At 58.2% G+C, this 27,572-nt stretch overlaps 1 protein-coding gene and 1 long non-coding RNA gene across 2 annotated transcripts in view; one reads left to right on the top strand and one right to left on the bottom strand.

Moving 5' to 3' along the window:
* Positions 1 to 2,837: 2,837 nt before the first annotated feature.
* Positions 2,838 to 6,171, bottom strand: LOC107974588 (uncharacterized). Its single transcript, XR_001717402.4, has 3 exons — positions 6,081 to 6,171; positions 5,292 to 5,366; positions 2,838 to 3,844 (listed from the first exon to the last, which is right to left on the bottom strand). It is a non-coding gene; the product is annotated as an uncharacterized LOC107974588 (long non-coding RNA).
* SLC9A3 (solute carrier family 9 member A3) overlaps positions 5,806 to 27,572 on the top strand; it is a 54,866-nt gene continuing 33,099 nt past the window's right edge. Inside the window, exon 1 of the mRNA XM_016952867.4 lies at positions 5,806 to 6,154. Within this exon, the coding sequence (XP_016808356.4) occupies positions 5,944 to 6,154 (211 nt within the window). The 5' untranslated portion in view covers positions 5,806 to 5,943. The remainder of the gene's footprint in view (positions 6,155 to 27,572) is intronic.

Raw genomic sequence — 27,572 nt, 5'->3', positions numbered from 1 at the left:
ATCCACAGCTTATTGAAAAAGTTCCACATTTAAAAAGGGGAAATGCTGAAACCAATGACCTATGCTTTCAGTTCAAGAAACTAGAAAAAGGACATCAAAATAAAGGCAAAGCAGAAGGAAGGAAATCATAGTAAAATGTATGAAAGAGAAGACAGACATAAATCAGAGAAAATCAACAAGACCAAAATCTGGTTCTGTGAAAAGATGAATAAAGTTGATAAACCTCCCAGCAATGTTGATCATTATAAAAGAGAAAACAAAAATCATCGCCAGGAGGTACAAAAGGGAGACATCACTGCAGAGTCTTATGGACACAGGGGAGATTACAATCACATTATGTGCTTTACATCAATAAACATGAATTTTTGATGCAATGAGCACATTTCTTGAAAAGTACAACTTATCAGAATTAAGACAAAAAGTCAAAAAATATGATTTATCAAAATGGACACAAAAAGAAAAGTCCAAACAGCCTAATATTTATTAATTAAATCCATCATTTAAAACCTTTCCACAAAGAAAGCTCCATGTCCATTTGGTTTCACTGTTGAATTATCCTATAAATTTCTGCCACACCCCTTGCTAGTTTTTTTTCCTAGGTATTTCATATTTTTGATGCTGCACGAATAGTACTGTTAAATTAGCTTTCATTTTCTAAAAAGTGTGTTGTTCGTGCATAGAAACCCAGTTCACGGTGGCATGTTGGCTTTGCAGCCAGCAGCCTTGCTGAGCTAACTCTTGCCGGTTCTGAGAGTGTGCGAGGAAGACCTCTGTGCTGCCTACAGGCGGGAGCTGTCTTGCATCCTGAAGATGGGGCTGAGGGTGGGGGCGGGTGGCCGAGGTTCCTGCCTCAGAGGAGGCTTCCTGAGTGCCAGCACCTGCTCCAAAGATGAGGCTGAGGGTGGGGGCGGGTGGCCGAGGTTCCTGCCTCAGAGGAGGCTTCCTGAGTGCCAGCACCTGCTCCAAAGATGAGGCTGAGGGTGGGGGCCGGTGGCCGAGGTTCCTGCCTCAGAGGAGGCTTCCTGAGTGCCAGCACCTGCTCCAAAGATGAGGCTGAGGGTGGGGGCCGGTGGCCGAGGTTCCTGCCTCGGAGGAGCCTTCCTGAGTGCCAGCACCTGCTCCAAAGATGAGGCTGAGGGTGGGGGCCGGTGGCCGAGGTTCCTGCCTCGGAGGAGCCTTCCTGAGTGCCAGCACCTGCTCCTGCCGGCCTTACAGATGCTACCTATCAGCTTAAAGGAATCTGCTTCTATTCTACGTTTCCCAAGGGTTTCCCCTCCCGAATTGCGGGGGCCACAGGCGAGCGCCACCACTCGGCTACTGTTTTTTATTATGTTTTTTAGAGACAGGGTCTCACTATGTGGCCTAGGCTGGTCTCGAGCTCCCAGCCTCAAGTGATCCTTCCGCCTGGGCCTCCCAGAGCGCTGGGCTGGTCTCTGCACACGGTTGGATTCGGTTTTAGTGCTTCCAGTTGTGTTGGGCAATGGGGTGGGCGGGTTTGCCCGGGGCGGCGCGGTCCCTCCGGGTCTGTTGGTGCCTGGATCCCGGAGCCCCGGGCGGGGGGAGGCCACTGGCTTCGCGCGTGACCGCCAGGTCCGCAGCGAGGCGACCGGAGGTCTCAGCCCAGGGGCGCGGGGGAGCGGGGCGCGGGGCGGGGCGGCGGCCGGGAGAGGGGCGTCCACGGGGGAGGTCGCCTGTCCGCGGACCGCTGAGACACCGCAGCAGAGGCGTCCGGGGCGGGCGGGCGGGGCGGGAGGGACAGGAGCGAGAGGGTTCGTGCGCTCAGCGGGACGGAAGCGGTTGCGGATGCGGAGAGGGGCCCATGGCGAGTTCGGTGGCGTGGCCGGCCGGGCTGTCCCCGAGGGCGGAAGGGAGGACGCGCGACCCCGACGGGCACTGACGGGCCGGCCGGGGACGGTGCTGGGAGGGAGCGCACGACCCCCCCACGCCCCGCAGCCTGCCGGGCCTTGCCAGGTTCCTCGCGCCATCGCCCTGGGGTGGACTGCGGGGCACAGAGACACTCCTGCGGCGCCGTCCCCAGCCCTTCGCCCCTCCCGGCGCAGCCCCCGGCCCCTGAGCTCCTCACCCAACCCAGGGGGGAGCTGCCGCTTCAGACACAGGCCCTGAGCTACCCCTGCAGGGGTGTCACAGTGGGGGGGTCTGACTCCAACCCGGGCTGGTGCCCTCAGGGAGTCAGGAAAGGTGAGTCTCCGCGGGTGAGGAGACCCCAGGCCCAACACGGACAGGATGGACCAGAGCGCGGGCCTCAAGTCCTGCAGGCCCTCCAGCTCCAGGCTGGTCAAGAGTCTGTCCATCTCTGAAGAAGAGGAAAGGTCCCACCTGAGGCCTCAGAGGCCACCCGGGAAGGGAAGGGCTGAGCTCTAATCTGCTTTTGAGAAAGACATTTGTATCCCACGGATCCAACAACCAACAAGAGTGGCATTGACGGGAGGTGGCATGACGGGGGTGGGGCGGTGGTCTCTTTCCTGGAAGGGCATCTCCCAGAGGGGCCTCTTGCCTGAAGCTGAGATGTGCCTGGCACACAGCAGGTGTGGACCAAGGGGAGGCCAGCAGGTGTGGCTCCCAGTGGAATAAAACCTTCCTTAAGAAGACCTGGCCCCTGACAACTTTGGGTTGAAAAATAAACTTAGAGTGGGCAGTGATGCCTGTCTCCTGCCTGGCTTCGAGCATTGGAAGTTACTTAAAAACTTAACTTTCTTCTCTTAAATATTGTTAACAACAGTATGAATGGATGCGCCTCTTCATCCACAAGACACTTTCACAAGCCGTATGTGGAATTCATGACAGGAAATTAATGTGACAGACTAGGTGTTTTCAGTTTTATTTTCTTAATCCTGAAGTTCAGATGCTGTGGCAGCTGGGTATAAGACTACAGTTGTTTTCCGACTGGCTTTTGCATTATTTCCACATTTTTGAATGTTTTACAGCCACGCCCCTTCCCCATACGTGCAGGGGGTCCCTGGACCACAAGGGGTCCAGGCCACGGTGGAAGGATCCAGAATGCTGTGCGTGCCTGCCTGAGGCAGGAAGTGGTCGGGCAGTTATCAGATCGTCACCACCCACAGGACAGGAATGTTCTCAGGACACTTCCCAAGTCTCTGGGTCTTTTTGGCCATGAGGATGTGCAGGTTGTGCACTGTACAATTCCAAGGGGCACGGTTCATACAGTCTGCCTGATATGGATGGTGGCCCCTGCAGTGGTGGGGTGCCACGGCCCTGCCTAAAACCACAACCCAGTTAGAGGGAGGGGTTCGTGGCTCCAGTCCGAGGGTAGGGGAGTGGGTGTGCACACCCTGTATAATCCCCTAGACTGGCTTCTGCATGAGGCTGGCATCCTCAAGGCCATGCCCATCGCAGGCTGGGGCAGCGCCCGTCTGCCCCGAGCCCTCCAGCAACCTTGGAGTGCAGACGCATTTCATCCTCCAAATGCTCACAGATTAAGATGCTGCCAAACAGCCACACTTCTCACCTGTGCAGGGACTCGTGGGCAGTGGGGTGTGCCCTGGCAGGACTCGTGGGCAGTGGGGTGTGCCCTGTTCTGGCCATGCCACTTCAGGGGCTCATTGCCTTTCTATTCTCCATGAGGCAGCCCTTCCTGCTGTGGGGGGCAGTGGAGGTGTGGGCAGCACACTACCTGATGGCCAGCGCCTGGCACTGGTGTCTGTTCTGGATTTGTCCTTCCAGGCAGTGACACTGCTCTTCTGCCCTTTGAACAGCTTTGTGGAGAAAGGTTGTCGGCTCTTAGGACAGGCTGGTTGGGGGGTGGGGTGGCCGGAGGTCCAGTGGGCATCATGGAACACACTGGTCTGGTGGAAATTTGGCCTTCCTGTGGAATGCAAGGGCAACATCTTCAGAGAGGACATTGTTCCTAACGGCTCCACCCAGGAACCATAAGGAAAGAGCAGGGAAGCTCCGGACTGGAGGGAATCCTGTTCTTGTCCTGCTGGCTTTTTCTCTGGGACAAGAGGCTGGGAGTGGAGTGGGGGACAGAGACAGGTGGGGCAGGGACACAGGCCAAGAGCGACTCCGATGCTCCCACCTCGCAAGACCATACTAGTGGCCAGTCACACACTTCCACTCCCCCGGTGCCCTGTCCAGACCCTGCAGTGGCCCAGGCCAGGGCTGCCCTCCCTCCACGCCACTCAGCAGCCGAGTCACCAGGCGAGCACCATCTGAATGTACCTTCCCTGTGCTACACGGGCCACTTCCATTAGCATGAAACTGGGGCCCTTGCAGGGTGAAGTCATTGAACTCAGCACTGTCCTCCTCAGGCCCCCGCAGCCCCCACTCAGACGTCAGAAGACACATCCATCCTCCATCCGCACCCACCCCACCGCCCACCTGCCCTTTGTCCACCTATCTGTCCTTCCATCCACCTATCATCCATCCGCTCAGCCACTATCTTGCGAGTGCTATTGTGTGCCCAGCTATCTTCCAAGCTCCTGGGATGTAGGCATGAGCCCCTTGCTCGTGGAGCAGACATTCCCAGGGTGAGGGCAGACAGCTCAAGGTCAAAGCCAGCAGCCCCCAGGGCTGGGAGGTGAGCTGATTCCCGGAGCCAACCGAGTAAGCAGGGGAGGCGGGAGCTTAGCTGCCACAGTTGTGAGCTGAGTGGGTAGCGGGTGGGACAAGAAGGTGGCATTGGAGCCAAGCCCCTGGGGAGCCGAGGAAGGGAGCACACAAGAGCCGTCCAAACAGAGGGAGCAGGGTGTGCAAAGGCCCCGAGAGGCGCCGATTGCTGGTGTGGGCCGTGCAGTGCATGGGGGTGGGGGTCAGGCAGTGGCTGGGGTCTGAGCTCCCGGGAGACGTTGAGCCTTTCCTCTGAGAGGGAGGGTCCCAATAGGAGGGACTGAAGGGGCAGGTAAAGCGCCGAGCAGGAGCCTTTGCAGGTGGCTGCAGGCTCCCAGAAGCCGCTGGTTTTGTGCACATTTTGAACGTAGAGCAGATATGCTAAGAGCTTGGAAACCTGGTGAGCGAAAGAAGTCCACCTGCGTCCCAGGTCTGGGGCTGGAAGGCTGCAGGATGGGCTTGGAGGAAAACAGGGGTGTGGTTTGCACAGTGGAGCCTGAGATGCTTAACAGAGCCAGTGCTGCTGGAGTGGGCTGTGGGCAGAGGCCCCGCATCAGTGTGAAGCCCTGGGGGTATCGAATTGTTTTGGGCGGAGGTCTAAAGGCAGGGGATGGGGCGGGGAGACCACGGGGGCCCCTGGGCTCCCATCTCAGAGCCTGGGGTGGGGGATGCTGGCTGGCGATGGGAGGGGCAGAGAGACTTACCAGCGCACCACGCAAGGCCTGGGCGCCCCCGAGTTCTGGTAAGTGGCCGGTCCGGCTGTGGAATGCAGGTTCCTGCTGAAGACAATAGCGAGGGGCTGTGTGAAGACACACCTGGGGCACCTGTGCACCCTTGGGCCGCCCTGTGGGGTCTGCGCAGCCCCAGGCCCTGCGTTTATGAAGGAGGGTTGGGGCGAGCGCACCCACAGCTGCCCGGGCATCCCAGGAGCTGCGCGGAACCGCCTGTCCCGCTGCCCCGCGCTGTGCTCCCCACGCCCCAGGAAGGCGGCCGCGCGGTCCCGGGATCGCTCTTGCCGCGACCTCCCGGACCTCCAGGCCGCGGGCTCCGGGGGAGGGTGGGCACCAGGGAGCGCGGGGTGGGCGTGCGCGGGCGGGGCGGGCGTGCCGGGAGCTGCGGCGGTGTCTGCGCTCGCGAGTGCGCGGCGGGGGCGGGCAGGCTCCGCCCCGGGGCGGGAGGGGGCCGCGGGATTAAAGGCCACCCCGGCGGGCGGGGATCGGACTGTAGCCGGTACCGGCACCGGAGCGCGCCGGGTCCTCGCCGGGTCCTCGCCGGGTCCCAGCCCCGCGCGTCGGCCCAGCCCAGCCGGGACCCCCCGCGACATGCGCGTCCCAGCCCTGCGCTGAGCAGGCGGCAATGTGGGGACTCGGGGCCCGGGGCCCCGACCGGGGGCTGCTGCTGGCGCTGGCGCTGGGCGGGGTGGCGCGGGCCGGGGGCGTCGAGGTGGAGCCCGGCGGCGCGCACGGCGAGAGCGGGGGCTTCCAGGTGGTCACCTTCAAGTGGGCCCACGTGCAGGATCCCTACGTCATCGCGCTCTGGATCCTCGTGGCCAGCTTGGCCAAGATCGGTAAGTGGCCCCGGGGTCTCCGGATCTGCCCGCGGGGTATGCGGCCGCCTCTGCTGGGTCTGGGGGCTTCGTTGTGGCCGCGCGCATCAGGTCGGAGCCGCGCGGCGGCCGCCCGGGAGAGTCCGGCTCTCGGGTCCAGCAGAGCGAGACTCGGGAGCGACTCTGGCCGCGCTAAGCCGCCCCTGCGGGTCCCGAGGTCTCCCCTCCCCGGCGGGGGCACAGCCTCGGAGCTCCCGACTCCCGGCTCCCGGGTCCCTGTGGGGTCTCCGCCCCGCCTCCGCTCCGAGCCCCGCAGACTGCAGGCTGCTCGCGCCCAGGGAGTCCCCGGGGCCGGGTTTCCTTCGGGGTTCTCAGGCTTTTTAGAGAAACGTCCTTGGAGTGATGGCGTTTTTTCGTGAGTTACAAGGGCAGAAAAGAAAAGCGGTGCTACCCGCATGAAACCCAGCAGAATCCTCCCTACAGGCGCAGCGTTCCCATTGGCGGGCCTCCTTTTTTTTTTTTAGAAAATCCCGGTCGGTCAGATTTCTCTTCTTCTTAACTGGCGCCAATGAACCAGTAATGTGGGCACGGCAGGTAGCTCCTGGCAAGGTGACAGGAAGGTCAGCTTCCTGAGGAGCTCGTGGGGATCAAAGTTTCATGTGTTGGTCCACAGGGGAGGGTCTCTCCAGGGGTGGCAGGGAGGTGGTCACTCGTGTGGAGGGGGGATTAGGGGGCCCGAGTGGGGCCAGGAGAAGCAAGATCAGAGCAGCAGGCGCCGCGGCAGGTTTCCAGAGCAGCTTTGGACTGGGGCGAGAGGAGGTTTCGATGCTGGGGCCGAGGAAGGGCGCCCACGCAGGACAGGGGAGGGACAGGCTCCGGGGAGAACAGCTGAGAGGACCTTGGCCTTGGTGGAACCTGGTACGCCCAGCAGGCTTGATTGGAGAAGCCGCCTTTTCCTTCAGTGACGCCTGCCGCCTGCCCTATTTATGCCAGGGTCTCCCCTCCCCTTCAGGCCCCTTGTGTGTTTGCTTTCTGTCTCATAAGGGCTCTTCTGAGCCCTCCCGCCTCCTCCCTTCTCCGCAGCCTCCTCCTCGCCCTGGTGTCTTTCAGCTCCCCGGGCTGCCTGCTCTCCAGGCTCAGGCTGTCCTCCCTGGGCTTTCCACTGGGGGCTTGCGATGCTGGCCGCGGGGGAGTCTCTGAGGCTGGCTGCCTCCTACAGTTGATTTCCTTGAGAAGGGCCCCTGGGGCATCAGGGAGGTCCAGACTCAACCTGGGCTCTGCGGCCGCCCAGTCCTAAAGCTCTCACCCTGCTTTCCTCTGACGGGAGTGCCCCCCTGGTGTAAACTGAAAAGGTAATTTCTTTTTTTTTCTTTTTTCTTTTTTTTTTTTTTTTTTTGAGATAGAGTTTTGCTCTTGTTGCCCAGGCTGGAGTACAATGACGCGATCTCGGCTCACTGCAACCTCCACATCCTGCCTCAGCCTCCCGAGTAGCTGGGATTACAGGCATGAGCCACCACGCCCAGCTAATTTGTATTTTTAGTACAGACAGGGTTTCTCCATGTTGGTCAGGCTGGTCTTGAACTCCAGACCTCAGGTGATGCACCCACCTCGGCCTCCCAAAGTGCTGGGATGACAGGCGTGAGCCACTGCGCCCGGCCGTGAATATGTAATTTCTGTACAAGCTGGGGCCTCTCCCAGTTTAGCCCAGTGTACAGAGTCAGAATCTGGCATCTGGAGGTCCAATGACAGCCGCCAGGCACCAGCCAGCCCCGCCTGGGAGCCCGCAGATAAGGCACACTGACCAGGGCTTTGCCTGGCCTCAGAGTTTGTTATTCACAGGGAAAAGCCTTCAGGTCTCCCAAACACTCGGACTGGTTCTGGGAAGACGTCCTTGAGGGCGGGGAGGCTGCTGGCTCCAGCAGCAACTCCCCGGGGCAGGGCGGTCCTTTACAAAGGCCCACCCTGATAGCACCCAGCGGCTGTCTTTGTCTCGGGATTGTTGGCCCCACCTGGGAAGGCGAGAGCCTTACCCTGTGCAGCTGTGGGAGCTCATCGCGGTATCCCACAGGCGCAGACCCTCTCCAGACCTGCCCTTTACGCTCCCTGTCGTCCCCTCAACCCACTGTGCACTCTGCAGCCCCGGCAGTGACAGCTGAGGTCTGCTCTGGGTCTGCCCTGATTGGCCCCCAGGGTGTCCCACCCTCCATCCCCTCTCTGCCAGCCACACCTCTTGAACACAGCCCCCAGCCCTCCCTGTGTGCTTCCTCCCCCAACCCCTTCCCTGTGAACTCTGGACTTCTCAGATTCCGCTGGCCCAGACCGTCCTCCTTGTGCAGCCAGCCTCAGGTGCACGACCTGTGTTCCCAGAGGACCCTCAGGTCCAGGCCTTCACAGACGCCGGGGCCCAAGCCTGCACCACAGCGGGAACTTCTCCAGTTTCACCCAGCCTCCTACACATGCCCACAGCCCCCGGACTGGGGTCTGAACCTACTAAGCTGCTTGGCACATTTTGTTGTTTAAAATGGTCAGGGGTTGGCCACACTCTTTCAGTCTCAAGTTACACGAACAGAAATGTCTCTTCCAGCAGAAAAGAGCTGCCATTCCTGTTGCTTTTCCAAACATTTGTTGAATTTCTCACACATCCTGAGTGTTTCTAACTCACAGCCCCAGCCTTCTTCAAGCCATTTGTAACCTGGTTGGGGAAATAAGAGTCCGGGGACCCTGAAACCCACGGCAATGTTGATCCCAGGAGATTTCTACTCCAGGCAGCTTGGGACAGAGGATGGCCAGAGGGCCAGAGCTGCCTCAAGCAAACACTGGGGCTGGGGCCTCAGCAGGTGGCCCAGGAGCCTGGGCAAGGAACAGGTGCTGCTGTTGGCCCACCAGCCTCAGGCCGCGTGTCTGGCTCCGGCAAGGGCTCCCCACAAGCCCCCTATTTGTGTGCACTGGGGTTCCCCTGCCTTTTACAGCATCTTTTTAAAATGCAGAAGGGGAGGCAGGGGCCGAGGCCACGGAGCCAGTCCACAGTGCAGACCTCCCAGACTGAGAGGACGAGGAAGTCTTTAGCAGTGGAGGCGGCAGGGCCTAGTGTCTGCCTCAGGCAGGGTGAGGGGGCTTCCTCCTGTGCCCCTTGGGGGCCCCCAGCCTGCAGCCACCCACACCAGGGCCACTCTAGGCCTTAGGTGCCCACCAGAATCCCCGCCTCACCCTGCACCGTCCGTGTTGGGAACCCTGGGCCAGGCTTTCCTTCCTTCCTGGGCTTCCTCTGGGGGCTGAGGCTGTGCCTTGCAGAGACTGCCAGGCCTGGCAGCACTGGGTGGGGGCCCTGGGGTGGGATCCAGGCAGTGGCAGGTGTCAGGACTGCAAGCAATGGGCCCCTGGAAGGAGAGGGAGGCAGGGGTGTCAGAAGCCAGAGGAGGAGGCCCAGGGTGGGTCCCTGGGGAGGCAGGGGGAGGCAGAGGGAGGCCCGAGCAACTCAGCTACAGGCCTTGGAGGACTTTGGTCCCCACCTAGCGTCGTGGTGAGGAGTGGATGTGGTCAGATCTGGGTTCTCAGACGACTGCCTGGCCATGGGGCAGAGAATGGCACCGGGGAGATTCCGGGAGGATGGTGGGGAGCTTCCCTTGGGCATCAGGGCGGTGGACAGCAGGGCCTCCTTGAAGCAGGAGTGGGGATGTCACAGGGTCATCAGTGACACAGCAGGGGCCAGACCTCCTGGTCCCATCCTGTTCTCGACCCTTCGGGGGGCTCTGCTGCGCTGACCTCACCCCGAAGCTCTGAGCCACACATGAGCGACAGGACCCGACCAGAAGGGAACTGGGGGAGTTACAATTTTGAGATGTCGGAAACCGGGGAGGGGCTGGGGCCGGGAGTGGATTCTAGGCCCAGCTGGGTCTATTTGTCCCCAAGCATCTGGCCGTGGGGACCCCTTGGGTCGTGGACGCACAGAAGGTGTGGGAGCCGACATCCCATGGGGCCCGAACTCCAGAGCTGGGCAGCGCTGGCTCAGGGAGGTGGCGCCTTGAGGGTTAGGACCTGAGCAGCGGCAGTGACTGCCCACGGGGAAACCGGGACAGTGGGGCTGGGTGGGGGCGGGGGGGGCAGGCTCTCGAAATGGAGCTTGTGTTGCTGAGGGATGTGAGGGGGGAGGCCCAGGCCACCCCACATCTTGGTGAACCCTGGCTGGAAGGGCAGGCAGGAGCAAGACGGGTATCTGGAGTCTGCAGTGCCTCGCGCAGCCATAGGAGGGTCAGGAGGACGCTGGGGCGCAGGGTCAGGAGTGCAGCCCGCTGCTCTGAGCGGCGCAGCCCCCCCACCCCCCTCTGAGCGGCATTACCCCCCCTGTGGGAGTGTGGGAATGCTTTTCTGCAGGAGCTTCAGCCTTGGGGTTCCAGCACCTCCTCCTTAACTGGACAGGGTCAAGACCCAGATCCATGAGCGCCAGGTTCCCTGCTCCCGGCCCCAAATCCGAGGCACTGGGTGCTTCCTTGCTGTCTGGGTGGGCGCAGGAGGTCGTCCTCACCCAACACTTGACTCCCGGACCCCCGCTGTCTTACCCAGCGTGTCCCAGGGAGCCTCCGCCACTGGGGGTGTGACACTGCCTAGACCACCTGCCTAAGCTGTGGATTTCTCCCAGGTGCAGCCTTCCACCGGGCACTCGGTGCCCAGGCTGTGAGGGCGGCTGTGGGTCGTCATCACCTCCTGGGGTGGATGGTTTTATTGCATGTGCTCTGGTCCTGGAGGCAGGAATCCCTCAATGCGCACGGCACCTACCCCCTCACCATATCTGCTACCCACTCCGGCTGAACTGCCCTTAGATTCTCCTTGAAGAAGCATAGGAAAGGAGGATCTGGGGACAAGGATGGCCTAGAAGGCCAGGGTGGTCAGCAAAGTCCCCAGGGGACCCAGTCCTCCCAGGAGAGGACCAGTGAGTGGGCCCTGTGGACCCCAGTCCTGGCAGGAGAGGTGTGCTCAGTGGGTTTGGAGTCAGGAGCCATCACGGGAGGCCTGGAAGCAAAGACTCCCCCAGGAGTCTCCACAGGGGAGGGTCTGGCCCTGAAGGGGTGAAGTCTCATTTTCCAGGAGCTGCCCACGGAGAATCAGCTGTAGGCTGTAAAACAATCCATGGCATTTGGAGCTAAGGTGTCGCCCGGGAGAATCCTGAGGAAAGGGGCAAAGGTTGGGAAGTGCTGATAGCATCGGGGGCAGGGAAGGAACCACCAGGGCTCCCTGTGGGTACCTGGCAGCTCCGCCAGAGGCTCAGAGAGAGACAGGGATGGTGAGTCACTCTTGGCCACCAGCCCCCCCAACCCACTCCCTGCCACCCCAGGAACTCCCCGCCTCTGGGCGTGTGTGGCGCTCCCTGTGACCACACAGGCTTGTGAAGATGCCTGTCTGGGCTCAAGCTCCAGCACCTAACCAGCCTCATGTCTACTGCAGAAATGGCTGAGCTCTCCCAGTGTGGCCACCCCCACTGCCGGCTTCTCCAGGAGCCAGAGGCTGCACTGGGGCATGTTTAGAGTTGGGGTTCCCATCCTGCACATCATCTGCCCAGCGTCTGGGCTGAGTCCCACACCCAGGAGTCTCAGTGCACGATGAAGCCACCAAGGCTTTCCTCACCCACCCATGAGACAAGAGTCTCAGGATACCAGGTGTCAGGGTGCCAGGTGTTGGCGTGCCAGGTTTCTGGGTACCAGGTGTTGGGGTACCAGGTCTCAGGATGCCAGATCTCCAAGTGCCAGGCCTCAGGGTGCCAGGCCTCAGGGTGCCCGGTCACGAAGTGCCATATCTCAGGGTGCTAGATCTCGGGGTATCAGGTCTCAGGGTGCCAGGTCTCAGGGTACCAGGTCCTGGGGTGCCAGACTCCACCCTCCCCCAAATCATGCACTCACCCCAGCTTCATCCCTTCACACTCAGCATCTCTCCTGCTCCACCTTTCCTGAGCTCAGAGCCTTCCTCCTCTTAGCTCCTGAGGACACCTCCTCCTCCAAGGTCTTTTGGCTCAACCAGGTTGATGCCACAAGGGCAGAGATTGTCTGTCTTATTCCTCCTGTGTCCCCAGTGTCTGTCCCCAGCAGAGTCCTGCAGATCTGAGCACGTGAATGGACATGTGGATGGATGGATGAGTGAATAGATAGATGGATGGATGCGTGGATTGATGAATGGATGAATGGATGAGTAAATGGTTGGAAGGGTGGATGAGCGAATGGATGGATGGATGGATGATGGGTGGATGGATGGATAAGTGGATGGACGGATGGATGAGTGAATGGTCGGATGGGTGGATGAGTGTATGGATGGATGGATGGATGGATGGATGGTTTGGATGGATGGATGGTTTTGGTGAATGGATGAGTGGATGGATGGGTGGATGGGTGGGTGGATGGATGGATGGGTGAATGGATGGATGGATGGATGGATGGGTGGATGGCTGGATGGCTTGGGTGAATGGATGGATGGGTGGATGGATGGATGGATAGATGGATGAATGAATGGATATATGAATGAGTGAATGGATAGATGGATGAGTGGATTGATAGATGGATGAGTGAGTGGATGGATGGATAGGTGGATGGGTGAATGGATGGATGGATGGATGGATGGATGGGTGGATGGCTGGATGGCTTGGGTGAATGGATGGATGGGTGGATGGATGGATGGATAGATGGATGAATGAATGGATATATGAATGAGTGAATGGATAGATGGATGAGTGGATTGATAGATGGATGAGTGAGTGGATGGATGGATAGGTGGATGGGTGAATGGATGGATGGATGAATGGATGGATGAGTGGATTGATGGATGGATGAGTGAATGGATAGCTGGATGGATGAGTGGACTGATGGATGGACGAGTGGATGGATGGATGGCTTGGATGAATGGATGAGTGAATAGATGGATGGGTGGATTGATGGATGGATGGATGAATGAATGGATATATGGATAAGTGAATGGATGGATGGATGAGTGGATTGATGGATGGGTGGGTGAGTGAATTGATGGATGGATGAGTGAATGAATGGATATGTGGATGAGTGGATAGGTGGATGAGTGAATGGATGGATGGATGAATGAGTGAGTGAGTGAATGGACAGATGGATGGATGGCTGATGCGTGAATGGTTGGTGGATAGATGAGTGAGTGGATGGGCGAATGGATGAGTAAATGGAGGGATGGGCGGAAGGATGGGTAGATATGTGGATGGATGGATGGATGGATGAGTGGATGGATGGATGCACCCACAGGTGGGTGAAGGAGGAATGAACGAATGAGTGGATGGACAAATGGATGGATGAATGCACGCATGGGAGAGTGAAGGAGTGGAGGGATAAACATTGGCTTCCCATGTGTAAGCTTCATCCAAAACCATCTGGACACTGGGCCCAGGAAGAGGCTGTCTCAGCTCCTTGGCTGAATTATTTCCTTAAATTACTGCAGAGCCTCCAGGAAGCAGCACACCTACTTCTGGATGACAATGGCTTTAGAGGCGCCGCCTGCCAAGGAGTGGCAGACTTAACCTGCAAAGTGGGATCATTGACAAGGAATTGCAGCATCGGCTCAGAGCACTTTGGCAGATCTGGGCTCCGCATGGTGAGCACCATCTGCCCCACACAGAGCTCTCCCAGGAGTGGGTCATGTGCCCAGAGAGAAACCCCACTCACCTGGCCTAAAACATGTTCCACTGTCAGCTGAAATCTTAGCTATGCCTTAGCTATATGCCTTCTGGAATAAGACAGACAAACCCAGCCCCATCCTGATGTTGCCAGACCTCGGAAGATGCAGACACACCCTGGGCAGGCCCTGACTTGGTGCTGGGACTGCCCAACCTGGCACCCTCCTGGGACACAGAATAGAACTCGGGTCACAGGCAGCCAATACCCTTAGCATACCAACCGCTTTTAGGAGCTTGAATGGTCTCATCTGTCTTATCGAGGTAGCCCAAAATGCTGGGCTTTGCAGCACCCAGAGCTCTGGGCAATGGAGGAGCTCTCTCCAGTTTAATATTCATTCAATAAACATTCAGTGCCTATCACGCCCTGTAGGCAGTGGGGATCCCACTTCAAATGAGACCCAAATATCCCATGGGGCAGCACTCCTGGGAGGACACCAAGGACCAAAGACAGTCAGGAAGCCATCCCTGGGGCAGAGGGGTCAGCCAGCCGTGTGGGTTAGGGGGAAGCATGTCCAGGGAAGGGATAGCCAGAGCGAAGTGCCTGAGGCAAAAAGTGTGGATGAGGGTTAGGGGGAGAGTGTGTGTGTGTGTGAGGGGCAGGGGGAGTGTGTGTGTGTGTGTGAGGGGCAGGGGGAGTGTGTGTGTGTGTGTGTGAGGGGCAGGGGGAGTGTGTGTGTGTGTGTGAGGGGCAGGGGGAGTGTGTGTGTGAGGGGCAGGGGGAGTGTGTGTGTGTGTGAGGGGCAGGGGGAGTGTGTGTGTGTGTGAGGGGCAGGGGGAGTGTGTGTGTGTGTGTGAGGGGCAGGGGGAGTGTGTGTGTGTGTGTGAGGGGCAGGGGGAGTGTGTGTGTGTGAGGGGCAGGGGGACCGTGTGTGTGTGTGAGTGGCAGGGGTTGTGCATGGGTTTGTGAGTGGCAGGCGGTAATGCGTGGGTGTTTCAGGAGCAGCGGGATGTGTGTGTGTGTCTGAGGAGCAGGAGAGCCTGCGGAGGATAAGCAGGAGCAGCAGGTGGTCCTTGCACTCTGGCCGTGTGATGACCATGTTCAGCTCTGGGTCGCTCCCTCACGTTGGCGAGTGCCCTTACCAGCCTGAGCTCTGGGCTCCCTGTTCTGTCCGACTGCCAGCCTTCCCTTGGGGCTGGCTGTGTGTCAAGTCCATTTCCAAAGTGTCGTGTCGTCAGTCTAGGAAGAATTGAGATGGAGCCTGGGGCCGTGTCCAGGTGGAGTCAGGAGAGCAGCCAGGGTGCCCAAGGGGTTCCCGTGTGTGCACCGTCCACAGGGGCCTGCAAGGAAGGAGGGAGGGGCGGGCAGAGCAGGAGGGGCTGTGGGAATTCCACAAATGGGGAGCGGCACATCCTGGGAATGGGTCTGGCCGTTTGTGCTGCTGTGCTGGGGGTGGTTAGGGCTGTGACAGAGACTCCAGGCTGATGGCATGGACTCTGGGGTGGGAGACCGAGAAATCTCCCCATGGACTCTGGGGTGAGGGGTGGGGGGCCGAGAAATCTCCCCATGTCTCCCCATGGAAGGCTCTGCCTTAGGGAAAGACCAGGTGACCTGTGCCAAGCTCCTGGTCCCTGGAGGGCGGCCTTTGAGTGCATCCCCGAGGGCTTTGTGCTGGACCATCCCAGCCGGGACCCCCTATCTGGCTCTGGGAGCCAGCCCTGGGGAGGGACAGAGCCAGGGTCCCCTTCTGGACTGTGCAGGGCTAGGGCAGAGGGAAGGAGCGGGAGCCAGGGGCACACTGGCAGCTTCCTCCTTTCTGGCAGATCAGGGAACCTGCAGGCTCACCGCCTGCTGAGCTGTCATGCCAAAGTCCAAGGGTTTGAGTTCTTTGTTGGGAAAGGGTTTCTTTAAGCCTGAATGGGAAAGTTGAAAATGCCTGTTTTTAAGAGCTTTGGGGGTGACACAAAGTGTGGAAGAACAGCAGCTACTGCGGGCTCCGTCCTCAGATTCAGCCCCAGATGTTTGGTGCAGGGGACATGGGGCTGACCGGACGGCGAAGGCAGATTCCCCTTAGAACCCAGCCCTCATGGGGCCCTCAGCGGGCCGTACCACTCCTTCCCCACCTACTGGATGTGGGAGCCACTGGGCAGGACTGCCTGAGGGGCCGCAGTGAGCAAAGCCCCCGACAGGCAAGACCCGATGGGCCTCGGGGGGGCAGGGTGGGCCCCAGGAAGGGGGAGCCAGCGGCCACTGGTCTTGGGTGACTCTGCAGAGGTGAGGAGGGAGGGCACAGGCCGGAGGCTGGGCCTCAGAGCCCCCTGAGGGACAGAGCCCCTGGAGGGACAGCCCTGGCGGCACAGAGCCCGGGAGACCTCAGGTCAGGGAGGAAGAGGGAGTGTGTGAAGCGTCTCGGAACCGGGACTGCCTGAGCACGCCTCCCTGAGGGCTCGCCCATGTGAGCGCCACTTCCAGGTTTCTGTCTTTAATCCTGGTTTTCTCAAGATCTGAAGGTTCATTTTAGGATTAGTTAGAGCCAACTGTGATTAGGGAAGTAATCTCTTCCCAGAAAGCAGGGTGCCCTCCCGAGCCGGGGCTGGGGCCTTGCCAGGCACCATCGTCTCTGCTTCTGGATTTTGCCCACCGCCCACACCCAGCACACAGCGGGGGAATCTCTTCAGGCGGAACTGGCTCGGGTTGGCTGAGCGCTGCTCCCAAGAGAAGCTCCAGTGGCTGTGCGTGGCCCGCCTGCCTTCAGAGGGAGAGGAGCCCTGGGGCGCAGCCCTGTCGCCAGAGGTGCTGACAAATGGGAGAGCTGCGTTCGACCTAAATCCGCAACACAAGGGCTGGCCGTGGGAAGTTAAAGCTTCCTGAGAAGGAGCTGTCAGGAACTAGTTCCTCATTCTTACTGTGTACCATCACAGGGGGAGAAGGCGAGGGTGGCCCGGGGCTGCTGTCTGCCCACCAGAGCTGTCCCTGGGCCCCTAAGGAGCACATGTGTCCCATGGAGGCGGCATGTGTGTGCTGTGAAGTCAGACGTGGCCGTCTCAGCATCCACTGTATCTCAGGGACCCCGTGGCCAGGACCCACCCAACTGTCCATGGGGCTGACGCATTCTCTGCCCCGCACACCCCAGTGGCACAGACCCTGGGTATCACTCGTGCACCTGGCGCTCTCCTCCCGCCCCACTCTGCATCCTCAGAGGGGCCATGTGCTTTTAGGGGGCACTTGAGCTCTGTTAGAGCAGGGGGTGGGGGCTCCCATGTGTGAAGGCCCATCTAGCACCCGCGTCCCGGCACAGCGGCTGTGCCATTTGCCAGCCTTCCTCCCGGCCTTTCTCCTTCCCAAAAAGCATCAACAAAATGAAGCTCCCAGATACTGCCTGTGGTAAATGTTGCCAATCCAAAACCCCAAAGGGGATGCCACATCCCGGCTGTAACCAGTGCCACTATCATGTTCCAAAAGCACCCCTGGCTTTGTGGTCTGCTGGAGTCTGCAGCAGCTGGCATCTCAGTGGTCCCAGCCCACACCACGCAGCTCACAGTAGCTGCACGTCCCCCTCCCTCACCCTCCTGGTGCCCAGGTTCCTAAGTCTCAGTATCGCTGCAGGAGGCAATTCTCCAGCCCCAGTTTCTGCTGTCTCAGGTTTTGCTGCAGTGGAAACCTCCGTAACCGCCTTTCCCCCTCTTATCTTCCAGTGAAAAGTGGGACTGGTATTTGCTCTGATCTTGGTGACGCCGGACAGTAGTGTCAGCACCGTGGAGTCAGAATTGATAGGTGGGTCAGGATGAGACTGGCTGCTGGGCCTCTGCACGCCCGGCCCTTCCTCCAGGGGTGCCGCAGCCTGGGCTCCGCCAGGACTCAGCCTGCCCACCGTGCACGTTCTCTGCCTGGAATGCTGTCCTGGTCCCCTCAGCCTGGCCTTCTCCAGCTCACCCCAAAAGGAGTGCCCCCACCACAGCTTCGGGGATGCCCTTTCTTAGAAAACGAATAGACTTAAATTTCTTAGTAAAGTTGTAGATTTACAGAATATTGAGCTGATAGTATAAAGTTCCCTCCAGCCACACCCCAGCCGTTCCATCCCCCACTCCCCCCTATTAACAGGTGGCATTGGTGTGATACATTTGTCATAGTTTAGCCACTCTTGATACATTATTATTAATTAAGGTCCACAGTTTACATTAGGGCTCATTCTTGATACATTATTATTAATTAAGTTCCACGGTTTACCTTAGGGCTGGTTCTTGATACATTATTATTAATTGAGGTCCGTGGTTTACGTTAGGGCTCGTTCTTGATACATTATTATTAATTGAGGTCCGCGGTTTACCTTAGGGCTGGTTCTTGATACATTATTATTAATTGAGGTCCGTGGTTTACCTTAGGGCTGGTTCTTGATACATTATTATTAATTAAGCTCCGCGGTTTACGTTAGGGCTTGTTCTTGATACATTATTATTAATTAAGGTCCACAGTTTACGTTAGGGCTCGTTCTTGGTATTACACTTCTGTGAGTTTGGACATGGGTACAACGACATGGATCCAGCATTACAGTCTCATCCAGAGGAGCTTCACTGCCCTAAAAATCCTCTGTGCTCTGCCTGTTCATCCCTCTCTCCCCCTAACCCGTGGCAACCACTGATCTTTCTACTGTCTCCATAGTTGTGCCTTTTCCAGAATGTCGTGTAGTTAGAAACCTATAGTGTGCAGCCTTCTCAAAGCGGCTTCTTTCACTTATTCATTGCATCTGTGTTTCCTCCGTGTCTATTCATGGCTTGACAGCTCATTTCTTCTTAGCACTGAATGATATTCCACTGTCTGGATCTATCCATCTACTGAAGGACATCTCAGCTGCTTCCAGGTGATTTTGGTGATTATGAATAAAGCTGCTATAAACCTCCATGTGCAGGCTTTTGTGTGGATGGAGGATTTCAACTCCTGTGGGCCTGACCGTTGAGTTGTCTGGTCATGGCCTACTTAGGTTTGTAGGAAACTGCCACGCTGTCTTCCAAGTGGCCGCACCACCCTGTGCCTCCAGCAGTGCTGGGTGCACACTCCCGTGGCCACATCCTCGCCAGCCTTCGGTGCTATCCATGTCCTGGGTTTCGGCCATGCTGACGGGTACGTGGTGGTGTCTCCGTGTGTTTTAATTTGCAGCTCCGCCATGACATGGGCTGTCGTGCATATTTCAGGGGCTTACTTGCCATCTGCCTGTCTTTGGTGTGGGGTCTGCCCAGATGTTTGGCTCATTTCTCACTGGGTTGTTTATTTTTCCTATTGAGTTTTTAGAGTCCTTTGTATGTTTGAATGATAAACTCTTTAGGAGATACGTGTTTTGCAAATGTCTTCTTTTGCAGAGAAAAAGTTTTTAATTTTAATAAAGTCCAACATCAATTTTTTCTTTTATAGCTCATGCTTTTGGTGTTGATCTAAAAATTCATCACCAAACCCAAGGTTATGTAGCTTTTCTTCCATGCTATCTTCCAGAAATTTTATAGTTCTGTCTTTTACATTTAGGTCTTTTGTCCACTTAAATGCCAGCCTTGCCATCCGAGAACAGTGAGACACTCTTGCCCCTGCCCAGCAAGGCCAGTGGGACCAAAGTGCTCTCCTTGCGGCTCACAGTTTTGCTGGTGTGTGTTCGATATTTTGGGATCTCACATGTGGATGGGCAGGTATCTGAGCCCTTATTATGAGGCTGGAGGGAGTCGTGATGGGAGGTTACAAGAATGCAAGGTGGAACCTGCAGACACAGGAAGAAGGGCTGTGGCCAGGGGAGACACAGGAAGACCTGGTGGGGCAGCAGGTGTCCAGGCACAGCTATGAGACAGTGGGAGCCATGGGAGGTCTCGGAGCACAGCAGTGCCCAGAGAAAGCTGCGTGTGCTGCTGGTGCATCTTCCCGCCCACCCCTGCACCCTGCAGCCCTGGCCTTTCCCACAGCTCCTCCACCTCCATTTCCCTCGCCTTCCCCCCGCAGGATTCCCCAGGCAGCTGACCCCATCGACTCACAGGAGATGGCATCCGCGGCCGCCTGCCTGGGCCTTTCCAGGCTGAGTCTGTTCCAGCCTGTGGGTAGCGGGCCTTCAGCAAATGCCTGAAAATGCACTGGGCATGTTTGCCTGCCAGGCAGAGGGCTCGTGCATCCATGGGCCTCATCTTTTCCTCTGTTAGCTTTGTCAGATGAAAAATCAAGTAGTTCTAGGGTTCACTCGAGCAAACAGCAGCCCCTGCCCACCTTGTCCCCTGGGCCCCGCTCCCCAGTGGTCACCACAGTAAAGCCCAGTGAGGTCTCCACCCCTGGGCTCAGAGAGAGCCTGACTGTGCTGGCCCCTGTCTCCAGGCCGGGACCAAGCGTGCTGCCGGCGGCTCTCGAGGGTGTGTCCCGCGGGTTCTGGCCTTTCCACCAGCGCTTCCGTCCCACACGAACACCTTAGAGCTCCGTGGCAGCGTACGGCCACGTTTCCTTTCCCACACAGCATCTGGCTTTGCCTAGAGGGAACGATGGTCTCTGTCGCTGCTCTTGGCAGCCTTCTCTGAGCTCACAGTAAGTGGCTCTGCTCCCAGCTCCCAACAAGCTGCCGTGCTCCACCAGGGGCCCAAGCACCCACGGATCCTCCTGCTTCCAATACCCCCAGGCCTCCAGCGGCTCCCCGGTCCAGCCCAGCACCTGTCTCCCCAACACATTCTCCTCCACATCGTTGGAGCCCCTCTCCTCCCGAAGCCTCCCCCATCCCTGCTCAGGCCCTGGGAAGCCAGCTGAGTGCGGGGCAGTGGAGCGCTGACTGCAGGAGGGACAACGCCGGCTGCCCGCAGGGCCCCTCTGAGATGCCTTTGCCTTGCTTGATTCGCGCCGCGGGAACTGGTTTCCCTTCCAAATCATCAGGCCCTGCGCCAGCTTCTTCTGGCATCCATGCGAGACACGGAGGCCTTCCTCATTCCTGGTTCTTTGCAGGAGGCCCCCTCCCCCTCCCCACACCCCATTCTCCTCTCACTCCCTGACATGCTTTGGGGTACAGCTAACTTCACCTGCTGTGCCAGGTCCCTGGCAGTTCACTGAGTCTGGAACCGCAAGCTTGGTTTTGGGAATGGCTGTGGTGGTGCCTGTCCGCGGTTCTCCATCTTCTGCCCACGCCTGAGTTCCAGGGTTCCACGTTCGGCCCACATGGGACCAGCCTACTCTGCCCTCAAACCCTTCCTTCCTCCCTCCCTCCCTCCCTTCCTTCCTTCTTTCCCTCCCTCCCTCCTTCCCTCCCTCCCTCCTTCCTTCCTTCCATCTCACTCTCTTGCCCAGGCTGCAGTACAGTGGCATGATCTCAGCTCACTGCAGCCTCCACCTCTTGGCTTCAAGCGATTCTTATGCCTCAGCCTCCTGAGTAGCTGGGATTACAGGCATGCGCCACGGTACCCAGCTAATTTTTGTAATTTTCTTTAGTAGAGACAGAGTTTCACCATGCTGCCCAGGCTGGTCTTTAACTCCTGGCCTCAAGTGATCCTCCCCACCATTAGCCTCCCAAAGTGGTGGGATCACAGGTGTGGCCACTCTGCCTGGCCCTATATTTTCTTTATGTGTCTTTTTTTCTCTATCTTCTGAGATAATTTTTTTTTTTTTTTGAGACAGGATCTGGCTCTATCACCCAGGCTGGAATGCAGTGGTGCGATCTCAGCTCACAGCAGCCTCCACCTCCCAGGCTCAAGTGATCCTACTGCCTCAGCCTCCCAAGTAGCTGGGACCACAGGCAAGCACCACCATGCCTGGCTAGTTTTTGTATTTTGTAGAGACGGGGTCTCACTATGATGCCCAGGCTGCTCTGGAACTCCTGGGCTCAAGCGATTCTCCTGCGTTGGCCTTCCAAAGTGCTGGGATCACAGGTGTGAGCCACCACCTCTGGCCTGAGAGAAATTCTTAACCTCCTCTTTCAATCCTCTGTTGAGTTTTAAACTTTAGTTCTCATGTGTGACTCCCGGGAGGTCTTCCTCTCTAATGTCCTTGTCCTTTACGGCGTGGGGGCGATGGTGATGCTGAGGCCTGCGTCTCCCTGCGGCATCTCCATCCTGGGCGCGCTGAGGCCTGCGTCTCCCTGCGGCTACTCCATCCTGAGGCTTGCGTCTCCCTGCAGCATCTCCATCCCGGGCACACTGTGGGCTGCGTCTCCCTGCGGCATCTCCATCCCGGGCGCGCTCTGGGCTGCTTGTGATTCCATAGCTGGGCTCCGCGCCTGAGCACCGGTCACCCCTTCCCCTGGCTCCACTGGTGTGAGGGGCGGGCGCCAAGAAGCCGAATGGGAACTGGAGCCACATGGGTGTGGGTGGGCATTTGGGTGTAGTGGGGAGATTCGGGCGTCTGTGGGGTGGGGATTCGGGCGTCTGTGGGGTGGCGATTCGGGCGTCTGTGGGGTGGCGATTCGGGCGTCTGTGGGGTGGGGATTCGGGCGTCTGTGGGGTGGGGATTCGGGCGTCTGTGGGGTGGAGATTCGGGTGTCGACTGTGGGGTGGGGATTCAGGCGTCTGTGGGGCAGGGATTGGGGTGTTGGGGGTTGAGGATGGGGTGCCAGTGTCTTTGGATCCCCCCAGAATGGGTGCAGTGGCTCACACCTATAATCCCAGCACTTTGGGAAGCCAAGGCTGGAGGATCACATGAGCCCAAGAGTTTTAGACCAGCCTGGGCAACATGGTGAAAAAAATCTCTACAAAAAATAGTAAAATTAGCCAGGCGTGGTGGTGCTTGCCTGGGCAACAGAGCTAGACACTATTTAAGAAAAAAAGAAGAAGAAGAAGAAGCCGGATCCCTCCTTCTTACCTGACCCAATAACTTTATTTATTTATTTATTTTTTGAGACAGTATCACTCTGTCTCCCAGGCTGGAGTGCAGTGGCCCAATCTCGATCTCGGCTCACCACAATCTCCGCCTCCCGGGTTCAAGCGATTCTCCTGCCTCAGCCTCCCGAGTAGCTGGGACTACAGGTGTCTGCCACCACTCCTGGCTAATTTTTGCATTTTGTATTTTTTTTTTGTTTCACCATATTGGCCAGGCTGGTCTCGATCTCCTGACCTTGTGATCCACCCACCTTGGCCTCCCAAAGTGCTGAGATTACAGGCGTGAGCCACCGCGCCCGGCCCCCAATAACTTTAAAACAAGGATAATAAATAACACGTCTTATCCTTCGTTTTCCTTGGGTTTGAGAACAAAGTCAACCCACTCTCTCTGAAGGAGTCTGATTTTCAATCTTTACAACTGCCCAGAAAAGTCGAGATTATCATAGGAAACCAGCTCTGCACAGGTTAAAACAGCCTGCTGGGAAGTGGCCAGACAGGTCCCTGGGAGCAGCGCCCAGAAGGTGGGGAACCTGTGGGGTCTGGCTCTGGTTTGCTGCTGTCCCAGCTCTGGAGTGGTGCCCCGCTTGGCGGGGTGGCCCCACAGGACAGGGAGCAGCATGGGGCCCCTCGGGAGGACCCCGGGCCCTCCTGCGTTTGGGGCAAATGATGGAGACACGGGGCACAGCTGGCATGAGAATGCGCCCTGTGCGGGCTGCCCTGGCCCTGCCGCGCGCCCCAGCACCCTCTCCGCAGCCCGGGTTCCGCGCGTCTCCAGCCCCCGTCTCGGGCCCCTTTCGTGTGTCTTTCCACCTTTGTCCTCTCTGGGTGGCATCAATATCAAGAATCAATCCTCCCAACCGCTTCCGGCTGCTGCGTCTGGGCAAAGCTCGTGACAAAGTCCTGGCTTCGCGGGCAGGACGCAGAGCTCCTTGATAGTGGTGGCCGTGGCCACGTGAGCAGGCACAGGTGCAGTTAACAGGCTTGGGAAGCTGCCCTCACCGTCTACCTGCACAAAAGAATTCCCGGAGAGCACAGCCTCACTGGAGATCCTCTCCTGAGGGATAAAGGTCAGCGAGACCCGAAGTTGCTCCCCTGCAGGGCATTTGCAAACTCCTCAAAGCCTTTCAGAGGCTCCACCTGCACCCCAACCCCAACCCCACCCCAAAGTGAGGGGGCCTCATGCCTTTGCCTCAGTGGTTCACATTAATTTCATCTCCGTGGTAGTAACTCCCCTCCCAACATGGCCACTCTCCCCACCCCCACAATGGTCACTCTCCCCCCACATGGTCACTCCCCACCCACCCCCCACAGCCACTCTCCCCACCTTGGTCACTCCCCACCCCCCCACAGTCACTCTCCCCCCGTGGTCACTCCCCACCCACCCACAGTCACTCTCCCCCCGTGGTCACTCCCCACCCACCCACAGTCACTCTCCCCTCCGTGGTCACTCCCCACCCACCCACAGTCACTCTCCCCACCGTGGTCACTCCCCATCCCCCCACAGTCACTCTCCCCCCCATGGTCACTCCCCATCCCCCCGACAGTCACTCTCCCCTTCCGTGGTCACTGTCCACCCCCCCACAGTCACTCTCCCCCCCGTGGTCACTCCCCACCCACCCACAATCACTCTCCCCCCCGTGGTCACTCCCTACCCCCCCACAGTCACTCTCCCCCCTCCGTGGTCACTCCCCACCCCCCCACAGTCACTCTCCCCTCTCCATGGTCACTCCCCACCCCCCTACAGTCACTCTCCCCTCTGTGGTCACTCCCCACCCTCCTACAGTCACTCTCCCCCTCCATGGTCACTCTCCCCCACCCCCCTCGACGGTCACCCCCCAGCACACGTCCAGATGCTCCTCCCACAGCAGCCTCCCTCCCTTAAGAGCCTCTGAAGCTGAAAATGGAGGAGGATGCTGTTTCTCATTTGTCCAGGTCTCCAGCCACCCGGGCCTCCATCCCCTCATTCTGTTAAAGGGGTCACTGTGTCCACGCTGTTCTGAGGCCTTTTCCCATTTGCGCAGGGAAAGCAGGGGAGGGGTGGCTGCTGCTGGCCCCTGCTTCTCAGCACTGGGCTCTGTGTGGCGCCCATGTGGCCACTGTGCCCTGCAGGCGTCTGCTGCTCTTCCAGGCACAGGCATCCGGGTCTGGGAGCCACTTTGCTAGCCGAGGTGTGAGCCCCCGCTGTATGCCACTCAACCAGCCGCACCCCTGCCCTCCCCTTCTGAGCCTCTGGCCCGGGCCCCATGAAGGGGCCATGTTGGTGGCCGGCCAGGAGCTGGGCACGAACACCCCTTCTCCTTCAGCCCCCACGTTTAGAGACAGTGGCCTCACAGCGCTGAGGGGTGCAGGTCCCGGTGCCCATGGCCCCCGAGGGAGGCACTGCCCAGCAGCTGAGGGTTTGTCTGCTGTCCCCACCCTGAGCCCTCTGGGCTCACCCGGGGGTGACAGGAGGAGGTAGCGGGGCCGTGAGCCCAGGGAGCCTGAGATCTGGCCGCTTGCTGTGTGGTCTGAAGGTCCCGGCACCCTCCCTGGCTGCCGCCGCCAGACACACCGGAGGAGGCTGTGGAGTTCTCTCCTGAGGGCCAAATCCAACGGCCCCTGCAGCGGCTCAAGGTTCAGCCAGTCCTGGACCCTGCATGTCCACCGCCCTGGGCCCTGGCTGCAGCGCCGGGGGGCTATTTCCTCACTTTACAGAGGGGAGCCTGAAGCAAGGAGGGCAGGTCACACCTCCTGGGTGGGTCACAGGACGCAGGGGCTGCAAGAACACAGGGAGACGTGTGCCCCTTGGGTTCCCGGGGGTCCGGAGCTGGCAGCAGCCCCACAGCGATGCCTTCCGGCACCTTCCCTCCCCAGGCGCCTCATATAGGATGCTGTCTCCTTGCTGGAAGCTTCCGCAGAAGCTTGTTCCCTTCCCTTGTTTAGTTGTTGATAAACCAAAGGCAAAAACACGGGGAGTGCTAAACTTCCGTGATTGATGAAGACGGTTTCATAATTTCTACTTTGAAGTGAATGATTTTATAAGGGCAAGAGAGAAGAGAGGGTGAAGTGTGAGGAAGGTGGGGGTGGGTGGGACCCTGAGAATCCAGGCACCGGGTGAAGATGGGAGCCCCCCAAGAGCTCTGGGGGCCCAGTCTTCTGTCCAGAGGCCCCAGCCTCGCGCAGACGATTCGCCGATTCAGGAGAAACCACAGCCGTGGATGAGATTTCCAGTGGACACGCCTTCCTTGCCCATTTCATGGAACAAGAAGAAAGTTCTTTATTGGTAACTCACACACATTATACAGATGGAAAGAGTCTCCATTTGTTTTTGATTTTCAGCAGTCTGACTGTGCCGTGCCCACAGATAGGATTTTCCCTGTACTTGCATTGCTTGGGGCTTGCAAAATTTCTCAAATCTATAAATGTGTGTCTTTCACCAAACTGGGGACATTTTTTACCATTCGCTCTTCAAGGTTTCCCCACCCCATTCTCCCTTCTTTCCAGAGCTCCAGCTACACATATATCAGGCCTTTTTCTGGGCAAGGATGGGGGCCTCGCTCGCTGTCACCCAGACTGGGGTGCAGCCTCAACCCGCCCAGGCTCAATGGACCCTCTGGCCTCAGCCCCCTGAGTAGCTGGGACTATGGGCACAAACCACCAGGCTCAGCTAATGTTTTAATTTATTTTGTCGAGAAGGGGTTTTGCTGTGTTGCCCAGGCTGGTCTTGAACTCCTGGGCTCAAGCGATCCTCCTGCCTTGGCCTCCCAAAGTGCTGCGGCTACAAGCTATTGATTTTGCCCCACAGACCACTGAGGCTCTGGTCACTTTAAAAACCATTTTTTCTCCTTGGTCTTCTGATGGGATGATTTCTTCTGATCTGTCTTCCAGTTCACTCTCTTTACTGTCATTTCTGTCTGCTCGTAAGTCTGTCCATTGAGTTTTTATGTCAGAGATTCTAGCGTTTCCGCTTGGTTCTCTTTGATAAGTTCTACTTTAGGCGTCAGCAAACTACAGCCCGTGGGCCGGCCACTGGTTGTTGTAAATAAAGTTTTACTGGAACGCCCATCTGTGTCGTTACAGCGGCTTTCGGCCTCAGTGGTAGTGAGTGGTAAAGTTTCACTGGAACACAGCACACCCGTCTGTCGTTAGGGCCGCTTTCGGCCTCAGTGGTAGTGAGTGGTAAAGTTTCACTGGAACACAGCACACCCGTCTGTCGTTACGGCCGCTTTTGGCGCCCATCTGTGTTGTTACGGCGGCTTTCGGCCTCACTGGTAGTGAGTGGTTATGAAGTGATCCTCCTGTTGGCAGCTTGCAGGACCTAAAATACTGACAATCTGCCTTTAAGAAAACATGTGCCAAGCCCTGTTCCACTCCACCGCTGCGGCTTGTCCTTTTTAAGTGGTTATGAGAACGTTTCTTTTCTATCCTTGAGCTGCTGTTTTAGGCCCTTGTCTGCTGATTCCAGGGTCTGACCATCTTGAGTTCTCCTCTGATTTGAGCTGGGCCACATTCCCACTTCACGTGTCTCGTGACTTCCGTTGCCCCAGGACGTTGCGCCCGGTGTCTTGCCGGGGCCTGTGTTCCGCTGTGGCCCCTGGTGGGCGCCGCTGGGTCTGCGGCAGCTGAAGCTTGTTGCTGCTTTGAGCAAAGCCCTGAGGTGGTGGCAGCTGGGATCTGCATCCAGGTCTTTCCTCTGCTGTGGGCAGCTTGGGACCTGCCTGTGTCCGTCTGTTCTCACGCTGCTAATAAGGGGGCCCGGGCCGTCTCTGGGGGTGGGGGGGCCGGAGCGGCTGGGTCCCAGAGAGGAAGGGGTGTAGGGTCTTCCCAGCGTCCTGGACAGAGGCCGTGGCTGGCTCAGAGGCTGCATTCATTTTGCCCCAGCGCGGTTGCTCAGGGTGGTTTGGAGTTGAAGGATCTCCTGATTCTCTAGGGAACCGTGGGCAACATTCATGTTTCAATTTAAAAACCGACTAGGCTTGCTTGAGTGTTGTAAATGTACAATGTCTAAAACGCCTCGTGACTTGAGCGCAGGGA

The sequence above is a fragment of the Pan troglodytes genome, chromosome 4, assembly GCF_028858775.2.
Source record: "Pan troglodytes isolate AG18354 chromosome 4, NHGRI_mPanTro3-v2.0_pri, whole genome shotgun sequence".
Taxonomy (NCBI): Eukaryota; Metazoa; Chordata; class Mammalia; order Primates; family Hominidae; genus Pan; species Pan troglodytes.
Note: the sequence above shows the minus strand (reverse complement) of the source record. Positions and strands in the feature narration are given on the sequence as shown.